At 40.1% G+C, this 19343-nt stretch overlaps 1 protein-coding gene across 1 annotated transcript; it reads right to left on the bottom strand.

Moving 5' to 3' along the window:
- Positions 1-2563: 2563 nt before the first annotated feature.
- Positions 2564-19316, bottom strand: LOC117395157 (protein rapunzel-like). The gene is made up of 2 exons (XM_034918548.2): positions 19069-19316; positions 2564-5614 (listed from the first exon to the last, which is right to left on the bottom strand). Exon 2 carries the CDS (start codon positions 5536-5538, stop codon positions 4360-4362), a length of 1179 nt encoding a protein of 392 aa, XP_034774439.2. The 5' UTR covers positions 5539-5614; positions 19069-19316; the 3' UTR covers positions 2564-4359.
- Between the last annotated feature and the right edge of the window lie 27 nt (positions 19317-19343).

The raw sequence follows: 19343 nt of genomic DNA, 5'->3' as shown, positions 1-19343 counted from the left end.
GAGGTATTTTCCAAATAAGAATCGAGCTGTGGTACAAATACTGTAAATAGAAAGCATCCTTATAAAAGTTTCCCATAGTGTAATAAAGCACAGTGAAAGCACGGTAAAGCACAGGTACGTTTTTAAACACAGAGAGGTATGATAAAGCACATTAAGAAACATGGCAAATGCAGTAAATGCATAGTAGAGGAAAAGCCTGGTAAATTTCTGTGCAGATTTATTGTGGTACATTTTTTAGAGAGGCTTCAAATTCATTTTCTTAGTTTTCTTAGCCAAACATCTCACACTCCTAGCTTCCTATAGACTATAGGAGGCTGTGTGGTCCAGTGGTTAAAGAAAAGGGCTTGTAACCAGGAGATCCCCGGTTCAAATCCCACCTCAGCCACTGACTCATTGTGTGATCCTGAGCAAGTCTCTTAACCTCCTTGTGCTCCGTCTTTCGGGTGAGACGTAATTGTAAGTGACTCTGCAGTTGATGCATGGTTCACACACCCGAGTCTCTGTAAGTCGCCTTGGATAAAGGCGTCTGCTAAATAAACTAATAATAATAATAATAATAATAATGCATTTGGCCATAATCTGACTTGGGTTTATACATTTATTTGAACTATGAGGTACTGTATGATTATAAAGAGGGAGCCGTGTCTGTTAACTATGAGGTACTGTGTGATTATAAAGAGGGAGCCATGTCTGTTAATTTAAAGTATTGAGAAGGGTAGCATTTGCCTCGCATACCCGTTATGTAACAGGGACCCCACGGTGACACTGGTTTACAGGAGACAGTAGATCTGTGGACTTTGCCTTTGGATACCAGGGCATTTATTAAAGTCATCATAAAACCTGAAGACCTGGCTCCTGACACAGCACATTGTGCAAGCATTTAGATTTGAGATTGTTTAACATCCCTGGCATTACAGTGACCCCAACATGATTGATGCAGCTATTCAGCGCTGAGAAAGCAGTACTGAAGCATGCAGTGAACAGTCATTAGCACAGGGAGTATTAAAAGAGGATTTTAAAAGGTTTCGAATAGAGCTGACTTTTTACTTCAGTAATTATGTGAGAGAGAGCTGCAGAATATACAACAAGCATAAACCCCATGGCCACTTTATTAGGACCTGTATCTAATACCCTGTAACTGTTTGCTCCTATCACAGCCTTGACATGACTGCACAGGGTGCTGGAAGATCCAATTAGGATTGATGAATGTGTCACTCAAGCTCATCCCAGACGTGCTCGATTCGATTGAGCTCGGGGGGTGGTCGTGGAAGATGTCCGAAGTCTGTGTCATGCTCCTCAAATGATCAGCCACGCTGGACCCTGCTGGGTCAGAGTGAAGAGAGGCACCAGATCAGCCAGGCTGGACCCTGCTGGGTCAGTGAAGAGGCACAAGATCAGCCAGGCTGGACCCTGCTGGGTCAGTGAAGAGGCACCAGATCAGCCAGGCTGGACCCTGCTGGGTCAGTGAAGAGGCACCAGATCAGCCAGGCTGGACCCTGCTGGGTCAGAGTGAAGAGAGGCACCAGATCAGTCAGGCTGGACCCTGCTGGGTCAGAGTGAAGAGGCACCAGATCAGCCAGGCTGGACCCTGCTGGGTCAGTGAAGAGGCACCAGATCAGCCAGGCTGGACCCTGCTGGGTCAGTGAAGAGGCACCAGATCAGTCAGGCTGGACCCTGCTGGGTCAGTGAAGAGGCACCAGATCAGCCAGGCTGGGCCATGCTGGTTCACTGAGTGAAAAAGAGGCTTGTGGATCTTCTACATGGTGTAACAAATCTCCTCCTAGTATTACAAACTAGATGAGTTCATAATACTGACATCAGCATAACAGCTTGCTCTTTGGTTGAAAGGTAAGACATTTGTTTGTGGTTCCAGCCCTTGCCTTTCTCTTAAATTCAATGGGCTGAGATACCAGTTCAGAATTGTGCCACTAGAATTTTGACTAAAACCAGAAAAAGTGAACATATTACCCCTGCTTTGGCCTGTTTACACTGGCTCCCTGTGCAGTATAGAATTGATTTGAAGATTTTGCTGTTAACTTACAAGGCCCTGAATGGATTAGCACCTAGTTATTTGCAGGAGTTACTGACCCCGTATCTTCCAAACCGCACTCTGAGATCACAGGATGCGGGGCTGCTGGTTATTCCTAGGGTCAACAAAAGCAACACGGGAGGAGGCAGGCCTTTTTCTTGTAGAGCTCCTAAATTATGGAATGCTCTGCCTTCGTTTGTCAGGGAAGCTGGGACCGTTACAGTTTTCAAGTCAAGACTAAAAATGCACTTTTATAAAATGGCTTTCTTATCTTAGTGGGTTTTAGTAACTTTAAAACTGCTGCTTATGTATTGTGTATACTGTTATTTAAATCTGTTATTTAAACGGTCTGACTGTGGCAGTTGTATGTGTGACACGCTATACAAATGTATTGTGGTTTGTTCTTTTTTCTGCTATGTACTGTACAATGCTTTGCAATAAATGCAGTAAATAAAAACAAATAAATTACAATAGTGTGCAGCAGCAATGCAACATACAAATGGGGATAAAATGAAATTAAAAGGACGCTTATCATCCAGGTTTTTATATTGGATTTATTTATGCACTGGTTTGAAGTACAACACATCTAGTTTCTTTAAGCAGTCATATATCTTCATATAATATAACATGTTTCAAACAACTTCTAGAAACGTACACCTGTAGTGCAAATAATGCAGGCTTAAGATTGATGCATTTCACAAGACACAGATACAACAGCTACATGCTACATCCCGTCACACTGATCACGCTAATCTCAGCGTTAAAATGAATATGAAAGTGCAATATTTGTCCCATACTAATACTGACTAGCAGAAGCTATTCATGGGATAAACCACAGCTGGATTGCATTTGTTTACAGCACTACAGAATTGAAGTGTTACAGAACTCTCTGCAGAAACAAGAGACGTATTATATCAACGACTTATTTGAAACTTTTAATCACACACCATGCGTTATAAATCAGTCCATTTCGCAACATTTACTGGAGAGCGTTCGACAGGAGAAAGGGCCGCCGTGTATCCAGATCACACTCCCTCCTGCAACAAGGCTGGTTTTCTGTTCCCACAATACATCGCTCATTTCAACCACAAGCACTGCTGCTGGACTGAGGGATGAACTAGATACACTGCGATGTTTACAAAAAAAAAAAAATTCTCCTGGAAAAAGTTCAGCAAAGGTTTTCCTTAGTTGATTTACCTAAAATGTGGTCATAAAAATATCAAAACAACCGGGAATATGTTGAAAAATACGGTCAATTGTCGTTGTAAGACGAATTTCCTAATACCATGGTCCCGGCCAAATTCAGCAGTCACTTATAGTAAATTACTTCTTGTAATAAAAATGTTCTTCTAGTGTGAATTAACTAGAGAAGAAACATTTCAATAAACAAAGCACCCTAATTTGAACAGCTGAGTGTAAAGGATATTTGGAAATGTATTAACTTGCTTCCACATTAGCGCCTCTGTACTGTATTTTAGCTACTGATCCGATGAGGTGATTCAAGCGACTGACCTGCTTAGTATGGAAGCGCGCTGTCTCACAACAAAGGATTTTGGTGTTGCAAGACAGCGGGAGACAAATGAATGTTTAGTTGTGTGTGTGTGTTCTTATTTCTCTTCTGCGCCCCCCTCAGACTAAGCACAGACAGGGGTGTCTGGGACGACAAGGAGACTAGACGGACGGGACGATTGTAATGACAGAGGACGTAAACAGAGGTCATGGAATATAATTTACCCTTTCATTTGGTTTTGGTGCGTTTGAGCACGCCTGCCCTCCCTCAGCCCATTTGGGCTTAATTGAAAAAAAGAAAAGAAGTAAAAAAACAACCCTGGTTGTTTTGTTTAAAACTGTTTGGACTTCAGCTTGTTTCTCTGCACCACACCATTCCACAGTCCCCTATAAAAGTTTTCCATGGTAAATTTGCTCAATAATTTTGCAGGTTTCCCATGTTTATACTATGCATTAGTTTACGATGGTTTGCCATGTTTTTTAATATTCCATATGTGGGCAGCAGTGTGGAGTAGTGGTTAGGGATCTGGACTCTTGACCGGAGGGTCGTGGGTTCAATCCCAGGTGGGGGACACTGCTGCTGCTGTACTTTACCTAGATTGCTCTAGTAAAAACCCAATAATGTGTAAAAAATAAATGTAATTGTATGTAAAATAATGTGATATCTTGTAACAATTGTAAGTCGCCCTGGATAAGGGCGTCTGCTAAGAAATAAATAATAATAATGTGTGTTTTACAATGCTTTTACAATGGAAAACTTGTATGAGGGGTATTATTACAGGAAGAATTGCTGTGAAGGCTGAGATCGTAGAAGTGAGTAATTATTCTGAATGGACACACAGAGAGACATTTTTGTGTTTTTCCCAATAATGACACTCATCTGGAAAATTCCATGATGCCCATATCTCCTTATAGCGGCTAACAGCATGCACCACGCACCCAGGCACCTCATTAGAAAGATGTTCGGCTACATTCATGGCATCATCTTTCTTGTACTGTCCTTCCATTAACTGACGGATGTGATCTTTGTCAACAGGTAGAGGATTGCTACTGTAGGACACGACCACATTACTGTTGTTGACTTGCAACAAATCAAAGCAGTGTTTTCCAGTCACGCAGTGATAGTTGTCGCCCGCTCTCCAGTTGCTGAAGCTGCTGCCTGAATGCTTGTAAACGCGGACCGACCATTTCACCCAGTCGTATTTCCTCTTTAAAAAACCGTGGATCTCTTTGGCGGTTTCTTGGTTGTCCATCATGTTCTTTTCCTTTATCAGTTTCTCAGTGTCGACTTGAGCCTGCTCCGCAAAACCGTCAATGCATTCGTCTATCAGTGATTTCATTTTGGTTTCCACTTCCAGCATTTTCCCATTCCATTCTTCGATCAGCGATTCATCGTCTCCGTCAGTTACGGCTGCGTGTCCGAGCAAAGCGATCAGGCCGATGCAGAAGAGCTCTTTGAGACGCATGAAAAGATCTTCTAGAACGCGGCGATTTTTCCCTTCGTAATTCAGGGCAATCTCCAGAACGGACTCCCCAAAGACGTTGTGGCCCATCACAGCATCATAGAGCAGAAGGAGGTTCATCTCACCCCCCGTCCGGCTGAAGTGGTCAAGAAACAGCTTCTTCTTGACCTCCTTAAACTGCGGTTTAGCGTTTAGGATATCCATATACTTCCGGAACTGGTTTTGTAGATTTTCCTCCACTTCAAAGTATTTGCTATCCACTAAACTCTTTTTAATCTCTTGATTAATGACCTCTACCTCATCAGATATTACATCTAATTTATTGCGCACGACTTGAAACTGTTCTTTTACATAGTGGACCTCTTTACTTTCCACTTTATCCAAGGCCAGTCTTAGGACTGGTGCTGCCACCTCACAGATAGGAAATATCTCTCCCACGGCGCTGGCTACAACCTCGGCTCCTTTCTCAAACATTTCCATCGCCGTTTCGATCACTTCTTTTTTTTCTGCCACTATTTTTTCCAGTGGGTTTGGCATCTTTCCTTTGGAAGTGCTGGCGTCTTGTGTGTTAGACGTTAGGAGTGTGTGGAAGGCAAACAGCGTCTTGGATTTCCTGTAAAACAATAAACACACATTTAGGACTTGAAAACCGAGTGTAGTACCAGACACAAGTTTGCTATAATGTTTCAAAACTGCACACGTGAGAGCTGTGTAGCTAATGGACATGGGATTATTTTGTAAGCTACAATTTAATGGGTTTGAAAAGATTGCAACCTGAATATCGATCTTTTTAAAAAATATATCTTTACTGCTCTTCAGTCACTTAGTTTTTAGTTGCATGGCTCTAGGAAATCCGTGGTCGTCAATACAGCTCTTTTAATCCAAAGCATTGGGCCACTCTGGTCTTGCTGATTTAAAGAGTGGTGACTGGAATTCAATACTGCCTGGATAATGTACTGTGATAAAGTGGTGGATTCCCATTAAAATAACAGGCAGTCGAAATTAAAAATTAGAACAGCTAAATGGACAACAGATCCACTAATGATGCAGGATGTTATACAACATGGGAACTGACTGACCCACTTACTATATACTGTACCACTCATGTGACTAGTTATTCTTATGAAAATATAGTATCTGGATATTTTTCATTGCAACACAAATACGTTCTATTGCCAAGAGCACTGCATATCATTTAAATAAAACATTGCTATTCACAAAATACATTAAGATGGAAGTAAACCTTGATCTACATTTTCATGAGGATATTTTAAAATTTACAAAACATTGGGTCTGTCCTTATAAATGTTTCCCATAGTAAAAGTTTAATAAAGCACCGAAAAGTCCAGAAAGGATATTTAAAAAATGGCAATCTATTTGATGAGTAATTCTCCATAAGTCTTCCGAATCTGATATTCCTGCTATCCTGATATAATAATGTTAATACCACATTTCATACATGATAAGTGGAAAAGCATTTCTCCAGAGACAATAGAATATAAGAACATAAGAAAGTTTACAAACGAGAGGAGGCCATTCAGCCCATCTTGCTCGTTTGGTTGTTAGTAGCTTATTGATCCCCGAATCTCATCAAGCAGCTTCTTGAAGGATCCCAGGGTGTCGGCTTCAACAACATTACTAGATTCAGCACACGGCTACTGTAGGAAACAGCGATTGTATCGATGAAATCATATGGACTAACGGTCCAGACAATTTCTTCACATTCTAAGACTGAAGCGATTTACCAATTTGACATAAAAGCCTCAGCATTTAAGCAGTCACTACTATTTTAATTAACATGCTGTTTCCTTCACATAGCAGCGAGCCTCATAAACAATGGCATTATTCAGGGTACAACTAATTACACACAAAGGCATCATTTACACATAACAATGTGAGCTTTATGAGAATCCTGTGGTCTCCACATGTTGATGGAATCACCACATACATAGTCATTTTCCAGCTTGTGGGCAGGACCAGTTCATAAGCTTTCATGGAAATTCAGTGCAGATTGAATGCCTTGTTCCTAATGCTTTGTGTGTTAATGCAGTGCTCTGGTTTCATAAACAAGCCCAAGAAATTAAATGATAAATACAAATTAAATAATAAGCGTGTATGTATATGTCTATGCTCCCATGACTTTTTTCATTCAGTATTTAGCCTTTGAGGAAACTCCCCTGATTCTAAGATAATCATTGGAGGGGACTTCAATGTAGATCCACTTCATGATAGATCCAATATACCTAATAATATCAATCCATCTGAATCCACAGAGACCATTACAGGTTATAGGAAAGCATATGGCATGGGAGATATATGGCATTTATATTATCCTAATGAGATTTTATTTTTCTCCATACCATAAATCATATTCTTGCATTGATTTTTTATTTTTTTTTAGCTAATCACAATCTAGTATCTAACATACCAAACTCTGTAATACATCCCATCTCCGATCATGCTCCTGTCAGTTTAATTTAATCTCTGAATATGGATCAATACGAGATGGAGATCCAATACCTCCCTTCAGACTGACTCTGAATTCAAAGCTTTCTTTTTAAAGGAGTGCTCAGCCTTTCCGCAGTTTAATCACAGCCCTGATTGTTCATCTTCTCTGCTATGCCTAAGTAATACTGAGGGGCAAGATTATCGCTTCCTCATCCACAAGGAACAAAAAAGGAAGACATAAAACTCAACATTTCAGAAAAATAATAAAGTATTCAGAAATCACTGTTCCTCTTCTCCTACCAATGACATTCACAGGCGTTTACTACAGACCAAGATTGGACTTAACAACTGGATATCATCCAAAACGGTTTAATGCTCTAGTATTAGACAAAAACAATTTGAACTTGGAGAGAAATCAGGTTGTTTATTAGCTAATCAGCCTAAACATAACTGGGGAAAATCAGCAATGTCCGCTATTAAAGATCAATCTGACAACATTATTGCAATGAAACATTCAAGTCATTTCATTCTGAACCTGAATCTGATCCTGACATAACCCAAATAAATATGTTTTCAGATAACTTAAAAATATAAATCTAGACAACCCACTTACAAGTGAAGCGTTGCAGAAATCTTGTTTGCCATGCCTTGTGGAAAACCCCCCTGGCCGGGACGGATACCCAATTAAAATTTATTAGCACTTCTCTTATCTCTCCTGTCTGTTTTTTTGAAATGGTTAATCATTTATAACATTCTAATTTACTGACAGTCTATGAACACAGCCTCATTCTCTCTTCTGTTGAAAATTAAAAAATACCCTTCACTTTGTGCCAATTACCATCCATCATTAATAAACACTGATATTAAAACAGAAAGTAAACTATCGCATCAAACTGGGTTCATGAAAAACCCCAGATAATACAAGATGACATTTTAATATCATATATCTGGCTAGTAAAAGTGAGAATCCTACTATGGTAGTCTCCTTAGATAGAGGAAATGCTTTTCATAGGGTAATTTGTCTTTTATATTTGTGGTCCTAAATGTGGATTTGGGAAATATGTTTTTGAATGGATTAAGGTTTTATAGTTCCCCCGAGCCTTGGTGATTACTAATGGAATAACTTGCCAGCCCAGCCCTTTAGCTGTTCAGAATTACTACAACCCCTTCCTATTGCCATACGCCAGGATACCCTCATTTCAGGAGTGTCTACTATAAACACACACCATAAAAGAAGTTTGTATGCTATAAGATTATTTTTAATCATTATTAAAGTGTATACTGCACAATAAAGGGTTTATATACAACCCATAAGAGTGGAGGGTTTTTCGATCAATGTCTGTCTTTTCTTATTCTTGTGTGTCAGGAGTGCAGTTTTGACTGTCGATTCCGGATTTACTGTCAGGGGCATATGATAAGCAGAGACAGAATCCCACAGCATCCCATAACATCATGAAAACTTATCGTGGAAGAACAAAAACAACTGGAGCCATACCGCCCTGTCTTCTATTCCCATGGCATCTGGTTTTATCTGCTTAATAATTACATATTTCTGAGATCCATGTATGTAGAAATTAATTAAACTGCTTAGTAATAGCCATATATAGAAATTGTTTGTATTTCAAATGCTGCTGCACATGTCTTGTGACGTGAGCTCTCTCCAGTATAAATGATCACACAACCCAGTGTCTGGGGCTCAGGTCTACTAGTCCATCAGATCATTTATATATTTTATTGAAAACATAAGAAACCCATGACTAAATTATCTACACCCCCAAATTCCAAGTCAAAAGGTGGTTTAGCAGCACCTGGCTTTTTAAAATATTGCTTTCCAGTTGCAAAATTTAGCAACATGGCTGGATGCTCAAGGTGGTGCTACCTGGTAGATCGGGGAGATTCAGAATGTGGTTCATTACATGTTAGTGACCTGCTTTGTGTAAGTGAAGAGATTCAAAAACACCCTTGTTTCAGTCACCCATGTATCTCTGTTACAATTAAAGCATGGGTAAGAGCTTGTACAATTACTAAGCTCAGCCTGCACCCCTCTCAATGCTCTCCCATTTGGCACAATCCTGATTTTCTGATAGCAGGTAAACCGTTTGAGTTTATTTCCTGGAGGCAAAATGGCATTTCCCATTTAAACCACCTTTTTGAGGATGGGAAGTTTCTGCAGGAAAAATGTCATAAAAACACCTACTTTCAGTATCTTCAAACGAGGCAGTCCTTAAAGAGTCAACTATGCATATTATTTTTTAAAGAGGAGCCAATTATACCAATATATTTATTGAGCAAGTAGTGTGAGTGAGGTTATCAAGTAAGAAACTCCCTATCCCCAATTGTACTGCTTTCCTAGAAAAAGGAGAACATTGCAGGGTACCATTTTACAAGCTATTAATCACAAAACCACCACATGAACACACTGAGTGGTGTTCAGGTCATAAGGTGCCCTGCAGAGCTCTGAGAAGCTCAAATTACAGTACCAGTGACTAACTGAAGCTGGTGACGTCTCTGCTTTCCCTTACTAATCTATGTTTAAAATGACACTTCATTTGAATTAAGCCTAGTTGTATTGAGTGGCAGAAGCCACATAAAGTGATGTCATAAGTGTATCACCTGCTCATTCTTAATTGAATGGCAGACAGCCTGGCCAGACAATCATTTGTAATTTTCACAGCTCCATCGCCAATACATTCTTATATGCCTAGTTTGCTTAATTTGAGCTTTAGGGCATTTTGAAGGGTTCATTGTACCTAGTGTTTTTTTTTACGCATCTATTAAGGGTTTTATGGTAATTCTTTTCTCACAGGTCCCTATATTAACAGCTTTACCGTAATGGTGTAGGAGCCATTTTGAAGTTAGGCTGTCCTTTGTTTGTTTTGCCATCTCTGTATATATCTGTTTAAAAAATAAAGTATATTGTTAGCTAGAGATCTCTCTTCTGGATTCAGCCATGCCAGCTTCTTCCGCTCGTCTTGCAACATTTTTGTTTTTCACTGTTGCGGTTGACCAAACTACAAAAAAAACCCGGACATTCGTGTGACCGGAACGGTCTGGGTGAGATTGAACTAATACACTTTCCTTTACTAACTGCGATTAAAGTTTTTGAATGGACGTTCTTGTTTTTTATATCATTTTTTGGCTTTGGGGAATTTTTCTGTTTTGAGAACTGCTGCTCCATGTTTTTTTTCTCTCTTTGGGGATTTGTTAAATGTGAGAGACTTTTCCAAGAGTTACGGTGGAGAAATGTACTGCAAACAGGGTTTCGAGACTGTGCTTGTTCAGTCAGTCGCCAACTTTATATGTTGGAATTCTATTTAGTTATATTGCATTTTTGTTTGTGCAGACCTTATTTCTCTATTGTTGCCATCCATTTAACTTTTCATGTGATGCCCCAACATTTCATTTTACAGTGTGGTGGATACCTAATACTACCCTTCCATGCCTTTTTCTGGTTTTTGTTTTCCATTAAGTTTTGTTTATCTGTTCCTTTTTCATACATTTAGCCTAATACCTTAATTGTGTTTTCTGGTAACAAAATATTTATTTGTTTTGAACAAACTCACTTTACTTGGTTATCTCTGTTTTGACCCTTTTAAATTTCTTACTTCGCTGTAGCTTAGATTTTTCTGTTTCAGTTGCACATTTTATTCTTTATTGCATTGGACAGTTATACCCTATAAGTTTAGCTTTATGTTAAAAACTAAATCGCTACAGAATTGGTGGGCTGTACGGGGACAAGAGAGAGGTTTACCAAGGAGTGTTTAGTTGTAAGCCAGCATTATTTTAGAGTGGACCATTGTTCTTCATTGTAATTTACGTTTTCACACATGTCTCTTGAACTGTCGACTTTCAGAGAGCCAGTGCCTAGCGATGAAATATCAAATGTATCCCCTGGTGCATAAGTTACTAGCAGAAAGCCAAGAGAACCAGTTAGTGAATTACTTACACTGTTAAGTGTATGTTAGTGAGCCAGTCCCTGATAAGGCTGAGTCTGAAGAGGCAGGAGAGCAGTTACTGGCTAATCAGCAAGCATCAGAAGAGCTATCTAGCACTTTGGCTCAGATTACAGAGAAGATTAAAACATTAGAGGAAGTGTTTAACTTGGCTCAGCGTAGTCGTATCAATAGAGAGGAGTCATTAAGGCAATATATTGATGATCGGCTCCAGGGGTTGAATCTGTTGTCACCCAGCTGGACAAAGAAGTGTTTGACGGTCTCCATCGATGGGGCAAATATTGGGAAAATGAAATGAAGAAGTTAGAGAGAAGAGCTATCACACCCACAGTGTCTATTAGACCCCCTCGACAGCAACAACATAGATCCATCTAACATATTGCTGCATTTTCCGGAGGTCTCTCATAGAGGGGTGTGACAGAAATACAATGATTCTTGGTTGTAAATCTCCCTCCCGACCTGTGAGGGCGCTAAGCAGCGAGAACAGAGTTCCTTGGACGGGCTGGTCTGACAGTTCTTTCCCAGGGTTCAAGGGAAGTCAGCCAGCCAGGAAGGGGGCGAGACTCCGTTGCAATAACGCATTGACCCGAAAGGGAAACGACATGGCAGCTGCAGACTGGAGAGGCGGTTGTACTCGTTTACCAAGGGGTCATGTGTGTTTGTTTTTGTTGTCTGTTAGTAATTGTCTTGTTTGTGAATCACCAGACGGCTAACACGTCTCTGGAGCTGTCGCCTTGGGCCAGCACAAAGCCAGAACAACACTTCACTGCTGTCATGAAATAAACTTGTATCACCCACCACGAGCACTACTGCACGCACCCAGGACTGGTGACCATGTTTGTATTATTGTGGGGGTGGATATTATTGTTTATTATTTGGGACTGCAATCCTATTGTTACTTACCCCGTGCAGTACACATTGTTGTGTATTGCCGGGGGGTTATTGTTTGGTCGCCAGACCTGGAAACAATTAATAAAATCCTTTCCAAACCAGATTACAATCATCTCTGTCTGCTTCTTTCACGCACTGTGTCACTCCTGCACCTGTTGCCACTCAGCCACTTTGTCACAAGGGGCCATTGTTCCTAAACTACCTATCAAAATAAATTTTCCTGAGTTTGGAGGTGACAGTGAGGGTGCAAAATGTTCATAAATCCGTAATGGAAATCCCCAGTCAACCAGGACTTACTTTGCTGGTTGTGAAGATTGGGGTGAGAAATGTACATATCCCTCATTACTGGACAATGGCTGCACATTTACTTTAATAGGGAACCAGCTCTGGCAGCAAATTCAGAAGCCAAGGGACACGGTGAAGCCATGTGATGAGCAAGCACATCTCGCATATGACTTTCATGGAGAAATTTGGGTTCTAGACACTTACATAATGTCACACCAGCACCTGGCCTTCCCTCTGTTATTGGGCCTTGACTTTTTAAAAATAAATACCCAAACTGATATGAGAGGAAAAAATACGGGGTCAATAAGAGAATGGCCCTTCGTATGCAGCACACAACCGGGCATGACCCCTGTCTATACACACTCCATCTACACCACAGGCGAGATGCCAGTTAGGTGGAGAGCTTACCGAGTGTCACCTCAAAAGAAGGCACTGATACAGGAACACCTTCATCAGATGGCTGAGGATGGGGTGATTGAACCATCGTTGTCGGATTGGTCTGCCCCTGTAGTACTCATTCAGAAACGAGACAGATCTACCGTTTTTGCTTGAACTATACAAACCCAGATTGATGCTTACCTAATGCCTCAAGTTCAGGATATCCTGGAGTCACTTAATGGAGCAGCTGTGTTTGCCACACCATTTTGACTATTCCAGTTCATGCTGTTTGGACTCAAAAACGCAGCTGCAACTTTCCAGCAGTTAATGGAGCAGGTGCTGGGTGACTTGAGAGGTCGATGCTGTTTTGTCTATATAGACGACATCTTCATTTATTCTCCCAGTGAAGACCAGCATTTAGAGGACCTCAAGCTGGCGTTTCAAAAACTACATCAAGCCGAACTCACCTTAAACTTGACAAAGTGCCATTTTTTTTAAAAACAACTTTGATGTTGCTGGGACATGTAGTGGCTAAGAGAGGAGTGGCAGCAAATCCAGACACGTTACAAGCCATCCAGGACTATCCAACACCTACCAACCTTAAGAGGTTCAGCGCTTCCTTGGGCTGGCAGGGTGGTATCATAAATTCATAAAATCGGTTTGCATTTTTACCGTTCTGTACAGGAAGGGCAGTCTTAATGTTGTCCCTGACGCTCTGTCTCGTGCTCTGGTCACATCTGATGCAGCTGCAGCAGTGTGTGTATGCAAGAGAAATAACTACAGCTCAGACTTTCCAACTTCACAGTCAAAAGATCCCACGGTCACCAGTATCCTCAATGATTTAAAGATAGTCTCCTGTTGGACCCAACAGAATCCTCTTTGTCCGTCTACAGGGGCTGGTCTATCGCAAGGTACCCTTACGTGATGAGGGGTACAGGTTTCAGTTAGTGGTTCCAGCAGCACGTTTGCATTCTTTTTTGATTTGCTTCCATAACAATCCTTTTAGGTGGGCACCTAGGTCAGCTTAAGACTTTGCTCAGAATCTTGGCGGTCGCCTGGTGGCCAACCATCCGTAAAGCATGTAAATAAATGTTACATATGTCAGAAATACAAGCCATCTAACAGCAAACCAGCTGGATTACTGCAATCCACTTCAGTCCAGGAGCCAGGAGAGAAGCTGGGCATTGATTAGACGGGTCCTTTTCCCCCAAAGTAAAAAAGGCAACATCTACCTTTTTAGTGGTGATTGACTACTACTCCAAATGGGTTGAAATGTTCCCACTTCAGCATAGTGAAACACAGGGTATCTCCAAAATACTTATCCAGGAGATTTTTACTCGATGGGGTACTCCTTGATACCTAGTGTCTGACCGAGGTCCCCAGTTCACCAGCCGGCTGATTTGAGGAAGTAAGCAAATCGTGTGGAGTCATCCGGAAGTTAACCACCCATTACCACCCACAGGCTAACCACACCGAGAGGGCCAACCGTACCATCAAAACGATGATGCCTCATTGGTGGGGGAGAACCATAAGCTGTGGGATGAATGGCTACCACAATTCCATTTTGCTATAAACTCCGCCAGACAGGAAACCACTGGTTTATCGCACCCTTAAGGGCCCTCTGGACTGGTACTCCCTGTTAGAACTACAGCAAAACTTCACCAAAGAAGTTAAATGACGTGTTAGCATAGCCCAGACCCGTCAGGCTAGAAATGGCAATTCTCACAGGAGAGACGTTCCGTTGCAAGAAGGTGAGTTAGTTTGGGTCCGCGCACACTCATTGTCGGATCCCATAACAAGCTTCTCTGCTAAACTTCCACCAAAATGGTCAGGACCAGCTGTCATTATTAAAGTTGGGTGCTGTCAACTATAGAGTACAGTGGGCGGACCAGCAGCAAAAGATCGACACAGATCACATTGTGAATCTTAAGCCATATTTTGGAGCATAAAGTGATCCCAAAAGTGTATCACCTACTCATTCTTAGGCAGACAGCCTGGCCAGGCAATCGTTTCCTTTCTAGTTTTCACAGCTCCATCGCCAATACATTCTTATATGCCTAGTTTGCTTAATTAGAGCTTTAGGGCATTTTGAAGGGTTTGTTGTACCTAGTGTTTTTTTACGCATGTATTAAGGGTTTTATGGTAATTCTTTTCTCACAGGTCCCTATATTAACAGCTTTACCGTAAAAATAGGGGAGCCATTTTGAAGTTAGGCTGTCCTTTTTTTGTTTTGCCATCTCTGTATATATCTGTTCCTTTCTATTACGATAGAGTTTAAAAAAATAAAGTATATTGTTGGCTAGAGATCTCTCTTCTGGATTCAGCCATGCTAACTTCTTCTGCTCGTCCTGCAAGATCTTTGTTTTTTCATTGTTGTGGTTGACCATTTTGTATTTTGTACAAACTACAAAGAAACCTGGACATTCGTGTGACCGGAGCGGTCTGGGTGAGATTGAACTACTTCACTTTTCTTTACTAACTGCGATTACAATGAAAGGTCATTTGTTAAATGTGAGAGACTATTGGTGGAGAAATGTGATGCAAACAGGGTTTAGAGACTGTGCTTGGTCAGTCAGTTGCCAACTTTATATGTTTGAATATTTCGTTATAATGCGTTTTTGTTTGTGCAGGCCTTATTTCTCTATTGTTGCCATCCATTTAACTTTTCATGTGTTGCCCCAACATTTCATTTTACAGTGTGGTGGATACCTAATACTACCCTTCCATGCCTTTTTCTGGTTTGTTTTCCATTAAGTTTTGTTTATTTGTTCCTTTTTCATCCATATTTGTTTTGAACAATGCAATAAACTCACTTGGTTATCACTGTTTTGACTTTAAATTTCTTATTTCGCTGCAGTTTAGGTTTTCAGTTTCAGTTGCACATTTTATTGGACAGTCATAACATAAGTTTAGCTTTATGGTAAAAACGAAATAGCTACAATATGAACCAAGGACTGTCCTGAAAACATCAGAACCACAATTGTATTTTCTTTAAATAACCCATCCTTGCATACAGAGCCCTGGTGCAAGACGGTGAAGTAGACTAGCTCCCCTTCCCCCAAAAAAGACACAACCTAAATAAAATCCTTTTGAAAAAAGAAACATCAGCAGCAAAATCTGAATTGGTCAAAACTTTTTTTTAACAAAAACATATTCTAAGGTTATTTTAAGATGTATATCCAAACATTTTAATAAATCAATTATGTAACAAGATTAATATATTTGAAAAAATGTGCATCTCAAAACCTCGCCCACAGTACAAATGCATTCATTACAACTCATAAGTGGAAACATCATTCTATGAACACTTAACAAATTAATTAAAAAATTTTTTTTTTTAAATACTGAATTTTGACCATCCATTAGTTAAGGTGGAATTTCATGAGGCAGACAGACTCCGACACGTTCAGCTTGTTCGATGTGAAACAGGAAGAAGGTTTTAGCCTTTTCAAGAAATCCTTTAGTTCCATATCTGTTCTAGCATCAGGCTGATCGTGATTTAGGGAAGCTGTTTGTGCATTGTGATGACTTTTTTAGACAAAGTTTCAAGCAGTAGTTACATGATATGTAATAAACTATAACATTAAAATTATGTGTTAAGTAAATAAAAAAAGAATCTTGCTCTACAGTACAGACCATCGTAAATCAAGGCTACCTTCATTGTATTTTGCCAGTATTGCATGTACAGTTGTAATGTATCTATTAGAATGCAGTATCATTCTGTAGTTTCTTTGATTACATGATAAATAAAACATCCAAATTTGTTAATCTATCTATCTATCTATCTATCTATCTATCTATCTATCTATCTATCTATCTATCTATCTATCTATCTATATATATATATATATATATATATATATATATATATATATATATATATATATATATATATATATAAATTTTATTTATTGTCTCAATCAAAAAAAAGAATGTAGGTGATGCAAAACTTTTGTCCATAGCTGTACCTGCAGGGCTCCACCATGTTTCACCGTGTGTAACTGCTCCTCGAGCAGACCGGGCTGTTGGACCGAACAAGCAGAACCCGCTGCAGACAGGAAGGTGGAACGGTTTCGCCAAATCAGGGTGTCTAGTTGTAGTCGGTCTATTTTGGGCTCACAAAATTATACCTTTAGTATCACATCTCGCATCGGAGCAATCACATGGCCTTAACACTGACGTATTGCCACAGCGCTCGCTCCACGTCCTGCCCCCAGATAGACAATCTGTCAGCTGTGATTTGCAAATTTGTGTTTTGATTGACAGCCCGCCAATACCACCTTGCTATGTGTTTTTTTTTTTTTGTAATCCCAGCAGTGTTGTCAGACATACAATAATTATCATATTTATACGATAATTTGGACCATTGTACGACAGATAATTGTGAAAGTTTCCAAAATGTACGATAATTCAAGAAAATAAATTCATATTCGATATTTTTTTTTAATCTGTCATTGGGAGGAGACAGGAGACGACAATAATGAACCATTTTCATCGCCTCAGTGATTGGCTGTCGCTCCAGCAGGTTGTCAGTGATTCGTTGGTTGTCTTTGTGTGGTCGATTGTGGGCGGAGGCATGTTTAAACGTGAACGTGACTGTGCTTCTAAAGCTGTGTCTGACGGTTGGACATTATTTTCTCCATTATTTTAAGACATAATTTGACGTTTTAAAGGGTAATCATAATCAGTGAGGAGAACTCGGAGAGTGAGGTGGATTCTCCAGGCTGTATTTAGGCGCTAGTAATATTATTATAATATTGACACCCAGCTTGACTGGTGAATGCAACATCAATAAAGAGTTTACAGAGAGATATTCTGTCTGGGAGCAAGAAAGAGGGGCAGCACATTCTCTTTAGCTCCGATCTTTCTTGTATCGTCTCCCAAACGTATACTGCTGCTGCAAACATGTTGACGCCCATTTAGCAAACTTTTCTTTCCTAAAGATCTCAAAATACTTCATTTAGACCACTCCACAATCATTTGAGCTAACTACATTTAGGCACTATACAAATACTGTATGCTTATACATGCATTCCATTGCACAATATTACTTTATCATATATAAACTCAAGGTTAACATCTAATTACCGCAATATGATCACATATTAAGGATGAAAAAACATTCACGTGTTCTTTCATTTTTGGGATGTATGATAATTTTTTGTGAAATACAGTAATTTTGAAGCTCCAGTACGATATTTGCATTTTTCAGATCTGTCAACACTGAAACCCAGTGAAGTAGACGACTCCTATGTCAAGTCATTAAAGTGGGCTCAGAAAAAAATGAAATGGACTCAGGGCTGGCCCCCCCAAAGGCTGGACCGCCCCCCCCTAACCGCCCCAGCCCCCCCACCCCCGATGCTGGCCCTGCTTGCATGAGTCCTATTGCCAACCGAATAGAAAAACGAAAATTGGGTCACCTTTTCTAAGCCCAGCAAAATTAAACAACTAACAACAACATAAACAGCAAAGAGAAAGGTTCCCACAAAAAACAGCTATTATTAATTACCTGTATAACTCTATTTAAAAGGTTATGCCAGGTAAAAAATTGCACTGTTTAGGTACTTCTGGTTGCCAGGGATACAGGCCAATTTAACTGCGCAGTCACGGGAGCTGCCTTTCCCAACGACCTTGCCGAACAGGGGCGCGTACGTGCCTCTACTACGCAAATATTATTCAAAAACATATTTTAAAAAAGAGAAGACCTTATTTACAAATCTGTTCACGTTCACGACCCTACTGTAATAATGTAAGTAGGTTGTTATTAACGATATGATATGAAATATCTCGCATAAGTTTTCCATAACTATGGAATTGCGGATTTAGGAGTTAATAGACTCAACACAAGCCTAGAATAAATGGTCATACGTAGTTACATTTGCCCCTAACTCACTGTGAACTGTAAGGGGTGACCACACATAGGATGCTTTTAATACTTCAGTATCCTAATGGACATAGTGAGAATTATTCATTGTATAGCTATGACATTAATACAATACAAAAGGACCTCGGTATTTGGACTAAAACGAAAATAACCACCAAGTTTAACCAAACCCAGTGCAATCTAATTAAATGAATACATTAAAAAAAACGAACAAAAAATCATCCTCACCTTAATTCAGTGGCAGGTGTAGCTTACTGAAATAGAAAATTCACCGCAGCAAAATCTGCAATACCCCCAAACCGTGCTGATGATGTGGTCAAAAGACACACCTTTAAACTAGTCACGTTTTTATGGCACCACCATAAAGTTACTGAATCTACCAGCTGACATGTAATTAGAAAAAAAAAAACAAGACAGCAGTCCGCCACTGCACCTTTCTAATGAAACCCGCAATCTTCCCCTGATGATGGTCTAATTTGGAAGCAGCTGGTGAAGTTGCGCAT

Source organism: Acipenser ruthenus, chromosome 32, assembly GCF_902713425.1.
Source record: "Acipenser ruthenus chromosome 32, fAciRut3.2 maternal haplotype, whole genome shotgun sequence".
Classification (NCBI taxonomy): Eukaryota; Metazoa; Chordata; class Actinopteri; order Acipenseriformes; family Acipenseridae; genus Acipenser; species Acipenser ruthenus.
The sequence above is the reverse complement of the archived record's forward strand: the minus strand, read 5'-3'. Positions and strand labels throughout refer to the sequence as shown.

What these genes read in the sequence shown, in the direction of transcription:
- LOC117395157 (XM_034918548.2), bottom strand. Translation starts at nt 5,538, where the DNA reads ATGCCAAACCCACTGGAAAAAATAGTGGCAGAAAAAAAAGAAGTGATC.